The following is an 8,491-nucleotide window of genomic DNA, read 5'->3' as shown; positions in this document are numbered from 1 at the left end:
ACAGGAAACGACATTTGTTTTGTTGTTGTTTTTCATAGCAACGAGCTTTTTTGGATCTAGTGCCCATTTCAATTTTCCTTCCATTCCACGATCTCTCCCTATCTCGATGGTCCTTTCAATATCGAGATGTGGAGAGGCGACTGTAGTTCTATTGCAGTGGCGTAGCCAGAAAATTGATTCGGGGGGGGGGGGGGGGCATTGACGAATACATAGACGGAGGGGTGGCCATTTTTCCGGGCACCACTATATACCCCTGGGGAGTGACGGATTACAATAATTACAATCACTCGACCATTGAGAAGCCCCTCAATTTGAACCACGTCAGTTTGACAACAGTTGTCATTTTCATTTTTGTTTATGTTTTTGTTATGTTTTTCTGTTTTTCCCTCGCGTGCCGCACAGCAACAACTTTTTCGGTTGTTCTTTTTTATTCCGCCAGCAGCGGATAAAGAAAGGAAGTGACTCATCCTCGTCCGGTCAGCAGTACGGATCCGACTTGGACACGCTGGACGTAACGAACATGTACCCGCAAAACCTATTGACGATTCCGGCGTACCATCATTTTGAAAGGCAAATTTCCGAACCGATCATTCCAACATCGCCGGCCGTATCGTCTCCACCGGAAGCGCGATCAGCACCCGATCAGCACGATGAACCGTCGACACCCGTACCCCCAATTCCACAAATCCGACAAATCCACCTGCAAACCGATCGCACATCGAGTCCAACGGTTGTTCTCGTTTCCGATATGGAATCGCTCCAACAGCAGCACCAGCACCATTTATCGGGAAGTGCGGTTGCCAGTACAAGTACCGGAGGTGCTAGTGCTCCTATCACAACGATCACCACGACCAGCACCACCAGCTCCACCGCCGCAGTGCTACTTGCCGACCTGAGTTCATCAACGCCGAGTTCAATTCACATAAAAGGCGGCGAATTGTCGCGGTCTGCTTCATCTCCTTTGGTAAGTGTTAACATTTCCTGAATCAAAATTTACCTTTGTTTTGTACTTAAACGCCAGTATTTACAGTGAGTTGATCTATCTTCTCATACAGATGAGCAGCCGATCGAAGGAAATACCCGGCCTGGACAGCCAACGGTCTAGCCACTGTCCGGTGGTACGGGAGGGTCCCGCGCACAAGAAAAACACACAAATCTGATAGAAGGCGACGATGATCGTAATCCCTTTTGTCGGCGGAGTAACCGCTTGGAGGCCCGCATAACAAAAAACAATTTGAGTCATGTTCCAAACCATTAAGTTGATTCAAAGCAAAATGTAACTGTAATACAAAAACTTGTGGCTATGTTCAATGATAAGTGACTGAAATATTTAAACAATAACGAATTATTCTTCGACATTTTCTTGTATTGTGATAAACAATGTTGTCATGCTATTTTTGAAAGATATCAATTCAAAAGCACACAACTGTTTGATATGATGAAGGGGTTATATGGTTTGTGGCAACAATAAATAATATTGTTAAATTATTTTTATTTATTGTTTGAAATCTTAAACTAGGTACGTAGCACCACGTCAAAGTTGCAGCGCCTAGTTGTTCCGTTGTTCACTGTCAAAAGTTTAGCTCAGTTGATTTTTTTTTCATTTGTTTGTTATTGTTTGTTGTTTGTTATTGAAATTTATTTTTTCCACTAGAAAACTATAATGAAATACTATTATCGTTCCCATTTATCGCGTGAAATTTATTTCTTTGACTTTGAAGTGAAATTTATTTCTTTGACTTTGAAGTGAAACATTCTTCAAAACTATTCCCCATCAACGTTGTGACTCATGGATTGCCGTGTGAAAGTAAATTTATGAATTTTAAGTGTTATATATAAATAAACAAAATGATAGAATTAATGCGTATAAACATTGAAAACATTAAAAATCTAAGAATACTATTTTCTCTTGCTTTCAGACATTCATTGAAGAAATTTTGACCGAAAGTACCAAGCCTTGCAAAAGGGGCAAAAGGGCCAACCTAAACAGAAGTACCAACAGCATGATGAAGATAACAGAAAACTGCACCACTGCCAAAGCTACAGTCGATCAATTCAGCCGCGATGGGATCAGTTTAAAAACTACCCCAATAGCACCCAAGTCTCAGAGACTGTCGAAACTATCGGGACTAGAGCTCCTAAACTGATGTGTTGGTGTTGCTGATCTCCGTTCCAACTAGTTGAGGTTAGAGGTTTGAGGATATGCGCGATTCGTGCGAAAACACCGATTGTTCCATTTTTGTGAACACAGGCTCTTCCTGGGAACGAAAACGATCATATGTTGTCAGCGAATGAAGTAACAGCTTAACTGCTGCGACTTATGTTCCAACCAATTATTACTTCTCACCGGAAACGTTCCTCCCTATATCCTCAATTTCACAAAACACCGTTGTTAATTGTACTGACATTATGTTAGACACCAGAAGTAATAGAACGCTGTTGGAAGAGCTAAAATTAATCAACAGCAGCATCCGGAAAGAGTTGACGGAAGTTCCTCGTACAGCAGTACTCAGTAAACATAATATATCTGGTCGCGTTCGGGGAGCAATCTTTCTACAAGCTGGAGTGCATGGTCGTATGTAAGTTCTTCGAAACAAGAATACTCTATAGTAGCGAAAGGCATCACATCAAACACTTCAACATCCAATTCGAGCGATTCCAAACAGGTCAGTTGCACTTTACCATTATATATACAAGTTCTTAGAGAGTTATATTATTGACGATTTTTATATCAATTTCAGCACAATAGCGATACCATTAGGATTTACGACAATACTGACCTGGAGCGGAGATCAATCGGTCTTGGCTTCTCTATAGGACAATCCTTAAATCATCTCGATGTCGACGATTCACACCACCAAAACGATTCCGGCTGTACAGGCCTATATCGATGGACGGTTGCTAATTCAAGAAAATGTTGCTGCCGTGAATGATTCCGACGATATTGTTGGTGGCGATTCATCGGTATCCAGTTCTCGACAACAAGTCGCACAGAAAACCCCCTAATAAGCTTGAATACGTCGATTCACATCACTAAAGTGATCTTGGGTGAAGCGATGTTGTGGTATATGTCCATGGACGAACAATATCGTGACGTGATCGATATGGATACATTATGTAGGTCATATAGTACGGCACAAACTGAATAAAATTAGAACTAGCAAACAAAACTTAATTGAAAAAGAAACAATGGCATATAATAAGTACGTGTAAACTTCTGTTTCTCCAGCTGAACATACATTGTTACATCTACTTACTTTTTGCCATTTGTGTTCTTTATTATATATTTTTTTAAATTATTCAATAATACATATTACTATTGCAGGAAACACAGGAAAAGGTTTTTTTTACCATTATGCACTATTAATAACCAGTTTCGTTTAAGATTATTGTATTTAGTTAAATTTTATGGTTCAATGATCAAACTAGCGTACAATATACGGTAAACCATTCAAAAAATGGATTATAAATCAACTATTTGTTTGAAAGTCCACGAAAATTTTTGCACCGAAAAATCGCTTTTTTTATTGTAACATAACTTAAGGTGACTCGGGGAGGCACTGAACACCGTGTTATTTCTCCTATCTTTTGTCTCTTTCTAGCATTATCACCTCGCAACTTTGGAGCGGCGTATTTCGATTTTCAGTTGTTTGGTGTATCTGTAAATGTATCAGCATGTAGATTGCGAGTAAGCACGCGTCGGTGATACTTTTTAAAAATCATATTTGTTGTAGAAAAAAAAATTAGGCGTTCAATGATGAAATGATGACGATTTGATAATGGTTTGTGCTTCCCGTGTCACCTTAACCGCCCTTTACTCATATTGTAAAATCGCGATTCACCATCCACCAGATTGTTGAAACAATCAACTGTAGTGTGGGCTTATTGTTTCGAAAGGATATTAATGTTATTTTTCATGTTTAGTTTTTAATGGTCACGGATAATACAGGATAAGGCGGTCGAATGGTCTTGAACTATGCGGGTCAGTTAATATTTTGCAAGTTTTCCCGTATTAGCATTAGCATTAGCATTGAGCAATTCGCACAAATTCGTAGGTGGTACAAGCCAAGACTATTGTACGAGAGAAGCATCAATTTCATCCGTTACCTCAGGTCATGATTTGGGACTAAATATTTTGCAAGTTTTCCCGTACAATATGAAATATTTGGACGAGAATTGCTTCCAATCCGAAAATTGCCTAGACCGGCACCGGGAGTCGAACTCAGCCACCCTCAGCATGGTCTTGCTTTGTAGCCGCGAGTCTTGCCGCACGGCTAAGGAGGGCCCTTAATTATTACGAATACATATCTTAGGATCACTTAAAAACGAACTTTTAATAGGATATCCGGAAATCCACATAATACATCAATCGACTCAGCTCGATAAATTAATTGATTGGTTTGTTGCCTAATTGATTGCTAAGTTGCTTGATTGCTTTATTAGTTGGTTGGTTGCTTGATTGATCGTAGCTTTCTTGAATGGTAGAATGGTGAGTTCCTTGATTGGTTGACTGGTTGGGTGCTTGATTTGTTAGTTGGTTAATTGGTTGGCTGCTTGATTAATTGGTTGCTTAATTGGTGGGTTATTTGGTTGGTCGGCTTGTTAGTTGATTAGTTGTTTTGTTGGTTGCTTGAATGGTTAATTGGTTAGTTGGTTGGTTGATTGATTGATTTGTTAGTTGGTGAAATGATTATTTGCTTGATAAGTTAGTTGGTTGATTGATAGCTTGTTTGATTCGTTAGTTGCTTGATTGGTTAATGGTTGCTTGATTGATTGGAAGTGGTCTTAAATGATTGTTTGCTTGATTGGTTAGTTGTTTGATTGGTTGGTTGCCTAATTGGTTGGTTAGTTGCTTGATAGGTTAATTGGTTGCTTGATTTATTTTTTAATTGATTGGTAGCTTGCTTGCAGGGATGGGAAAAATCAAATTTTCAAAAAATCGAGGATGATCAAACTCACCCGCGATCTTACTTTTAAATTATCAAGAGATAAAAACTCGCCAGCGATTAGGAATCGTTTGAAAATCGTATCTTGATTTGAAGCATTTACCGTTACATTTAGAACTATTTTTCCTTACTATCATCAAACCATAACGCCAAATAGAATATATAACGGGACTGTTGACAATTAGCTGATATTAGTAAAGATTAATGTTTGAATGAAAATTCTGTGTTTACTATCGTTTGAGTGCAACATGTGAGAAGTTGTCGCCGGCGACAACTCGCCTACTGTTTTCACGTGAAAAGTTTTCACATGAAAATTGCAATCATTATCGTTTGATAATGATTCAGCACAACACTGCTTGCTTGAATGGTTGAATGATTGGTTGCTTGATTGGTTAGTTGTTTGATTGGTTGGTTGCCTAATTGGTTGGTTAGTTGCTTGATAGGTTAATTGGTTGGATTGGATTGTACAAACTCGTCTTATGACAAGTGAAGGCATTCCACATCAAGCAACCAAACAATCAACCAGTCAAGCAACCAATTAACCAAATTACCAATCAATCAATCAATCAACCAACAATGAAGCAACCAACCAATCAACCATTCTACCAACTAACAAATCAAGCAGCAACCAACCAACCCATCAACCAAATAACTAACCAATCAAGCAACCTAGAAATCAACTTATTAACCAATCAACCAAGTAATCAGCAAAACAACTAATCAACTAACCAGCCTACTAACCAACAAGCAACCAACCAATCAACCAGTCAACCAACCAACAATCAAGCAACCAATCAATCAACCATACTTCCAACTGACAAATCAAGCAGCAACCAATCAATCAAGTAAGCTAGCGATCCACCAACCAATCAAGCAACCAACCAACTAATTAACCAATCAACTAAACAACTTACCATTTAACGAAACGACCAACCAATCAAGCAACCAATCAACTAAATAACCACAACCAATCAATCAACTAAAGCAACCAATCAACCAAATAAGTAACCAACCACCAATCAAACAACTAATCAATCAACCAACCAATCAAGCAATCTACCAATCAACCAATCAATTATCCAACCTACGAACTAATCAAGCAAGCAACAAAACAGTCGAGTCAAGTACGAGACACTGAATACGACCACACAGTTGTGGTCGAAATACGTATCTGCAAAGATGTCAAAATAATTGGTGGAATTAAATGGAGAGTCCTAAACTCGTCTTGAACGGTTGAACAAAACAGTATCAACTAACCAGCCGACCAACCAATCAATCAACCAGGCAAGCAACCAATCAATCAAATAACCTGATTGGTTGGTTGGATTGGCAACCAACAATCAATTGGTTGATTAGTTGATTTTTTTTTTGGTTTCTTGATTGGTTGATTAGTTGATTGATTGATTGATTGGTTGGTTATGCTTGATTAGTTAGTTGGTAGAACTGTTGATTAGTTGGTTCCTTGATAGTTGGCTGGTTGCTTAATTGGTTGGTTGATTGCTTCATTGTTTGTTGGTTGCTTGGTTGTTTATTTAGTTGATTGGTTGCTTGATTGGCTAATCCAGCAATCAGCCATTCAAGCAAACTACCAATCAATCAAGCAACGAATCAATTAATCAACCAACCAAGCAACCATTGAAGCAACGAACAAAACAACATATCAATAACCAGCCGACCAGCCAATCAAGCAACCAAACAATCAACCAGTCAAGCAACCAATCAACCAAATTACCAACCAATAAATCAACCAACCAAGCAACCAACAAAACAACATGTCAACTAACCAGCCGACCAACCAATCAAGCAAGCAATCAACCAACCAATCAATTATTCTACTATCTAACAAATCAAGCAGCAATCAATCAAATAACCAATCATTCAAGCAAACTACCAATCAACCAAGCAATCAAGCAACCCACCATTCAAGCAAGCTACCAATCAACCAAGCAATCATTCAACCAACCAACTAATCAACCATTCAAGCAACCAACAAATCAACATATAAACTAACGAGCCGACCAACCAATCAATCAATCAGTCAAGCAACCAATCAACCAAATTACCAACCAATCAAGTAATCAATAAACAAAAAAGAAACCAACCAATCAACCATTCTTCCTGCTAACAAATCAAGCAGCAACCAACTAACCAAATAACCAACGAATCAATCAACTAACTAATCAAACAACCAACCATTTAAGCAAGCTACCAATCAACTTATTAACCAATCAACCAAGCAACCAACAAAACAATTAATCAACTAACCAGCCGACTTTTTTACTTATTTTTTACTTATTTACATTTATTTACTTATTATTTTACTTATTTTTTACTTATTTGCAAACAAATTTTTAGAGCAGCCATGTTGTATGCTGTGCCAATATGGACTAGTTGCTGCAATTCCAGAAAGAAGGCATTTCAGAGGATTGTTCCTCCTCGGACCACCACGATTACCAGATGGTCTTCCTTCAGTCCCTCCTCGGTGAGGTTGTGACATGTTCGTTTCAACAATTCTGTCGAAAAATCGCATGGCGGGAATGAGTAGAGCACACCGGTTGCTTCCGTTTCCTTATTGAGTAAGGATATAACGCCGGCCGCTTCTTTCTGCTTCAGGTAGGACACGAGATTACGCAGTGGACGCGTCTGAACGCTGGCATCATCCGATGATGCTACCGATGACGTCGATCCCGGCAGGCCGAGGAAGATTGCGTGCGACGATGACGTCGATATGCGCTACTGCACATCTTCCAACTTGGGTTGATCGAGGCGTAGTCGCTGAGTAACACGAAGGTGGTGTTTACCTTCCTCGTCCTTCATCAGGCTGTCCACTATTTCGTTGTTTCCGTCCGTTAGGTGTAACTTGGCGGGGAATAGTGAACTCTTCCAAATCAGCGCCCCTTGCCAGAATGTGGTAAATTTCCGTGCCACTTCTGGTAACGTTCTTGCATTCGATAACATGCCATTCCTATGAGAAGACGAATCAGCCGGACTGCGTCGCCTCGGTGAACGGGAGCGAGATCTATCGATTCCTGGTTCACGTGATCCAGAACGACGGCGTGAATCATATTCGCCATCGGCTCCTGATCGACGCCATTCATCATTGTCCCCGTGGTGCGGTGGGCCATCCTATGAAAACTGCCACGGAAACCACCACGCCCGCGGAATCCTCCTCTGCCGCGGTCTTCCACCATAGCCGTACAATGAATTTTCCTCTTATGATGCACCACCTTCCGAATATTCGTAGTCGGGGCCGCGACGATACTCACCGCCTTCCGAAAAACCTCCACTGCGCTTTGAGAACGATGGTGTTGTTCCGTTATCAGCAAAATCGATACGAATACGACGATTCGGTGCCCCTAACGGGAATCCACGCATTTCCTTCACAGCAGCCGTAGCAGCATCAATAGAATCGTACAGAATGTAGGCCTGGGTGTCCCCTTTGTTAAATATATTCAATATTTTTGATGGCACCAAAACGGTCGAACTCACGCTCCAACTGAGTAACGAAACGAACAAACAACAAACGAACCGAAACGACGTCACAA

General features: G+C 40.1%; 2 protein-coding genes across 2 annotated transcripts; one reads left to right on the top strand and one right to left on the bottom strand.

Annotated features, from left to right (window-relative positions):
• The first annotated feature begins 376 nt into the window (after positions 1–376).
• LOC134213919 (uncharacterized) lies at positions 377–3,185 on the top strand. Its single transcript, XM_062693386.1, has 4 exons — positions 377–964; positions 1,056–1,807; positions 1,920–2,666; positions 2,742–3,185. The coding sequence occupies exons 1-2, from the start codon at positions 521–523 to the stop codon at positions 1,158–1,160; spliced, it is 549 nt and encodes a 182-aa protein (XP_062549370.1). The 5' UTR covers positions 377–520; the 3' UTR covers positions 1,161–1,807; positions 1,920–2,666; positions 2,742–3,185.
• A 4,179-nt stretch (positions 3,186–7,364) lies between these two features.
• LOC134208792 (RNA-binding protein spenito-like) lies at positions 7,365–8,047 on the bottom strand. Its single transcript, XM_062684741.1, has 2 exons — positions 7,907–8,047; positions 7,365–7,679 (listed from the first exon to the last, which is right to left on the bottom strand). Exons 1-2 carry the CDS (start codon positions 8,045–8,047, stop codon positions 7,365–7,367), a joined length of 456 nt encoding a protein of 151 aa, XP_062540725.1.
• Positions 8,048–8,491: the final 444 nt, after the last annotated feature.

The sequence above is a fragment of the Armigeres subalbatus genome, chromosome 2 (assembly GCF_024139115.2).
Source record: "Armigeres subalbatus isolate Guangzhou_Male chromosome 2, GZ_Asu_2, whole genome shotgun sequence".
NCBI lineage: Eukaryota > Metazoa > Arthropoda > Insecta > Diptera > Culicidae > Armigeres > Armigeres subalbatus.
This window is presented reverse-complemented; position numbering and strand designations above follow the sequence as displayed.

Excerpts from the sequence above, each read along its gene's own strand:
- LOC134208792 (XM_062684741.1), bottom strand. The coding sequence starts at position 8,047 with ATGATGAATGGCGTCGATCAGGAGCCGATGGCGAATATGATTCACGCC. Across the intron at positions 7,680-7,906 it reads TTCGTCTTCTCATAGGAATG|CGCATATCGACGTCATCGTC; the intron begins GCATGTTATCGA and ends GATGTGCAGTAG.
- LOC134213919 (XM_062693386.1), top strand. The coding sequence starts at position 521 with ATGTACCCGCAAAACCTATTGACGATTCCGGCGTACCATCATTTTGAA. Across the intron at positions 965-1,055 it reads GGTCTGCTTCATCTCCTTTG|ATGAGCAGCCGATCGAAGGA; the intron begins GTAAGTGTTAAC and ends CTTCTCATACAG.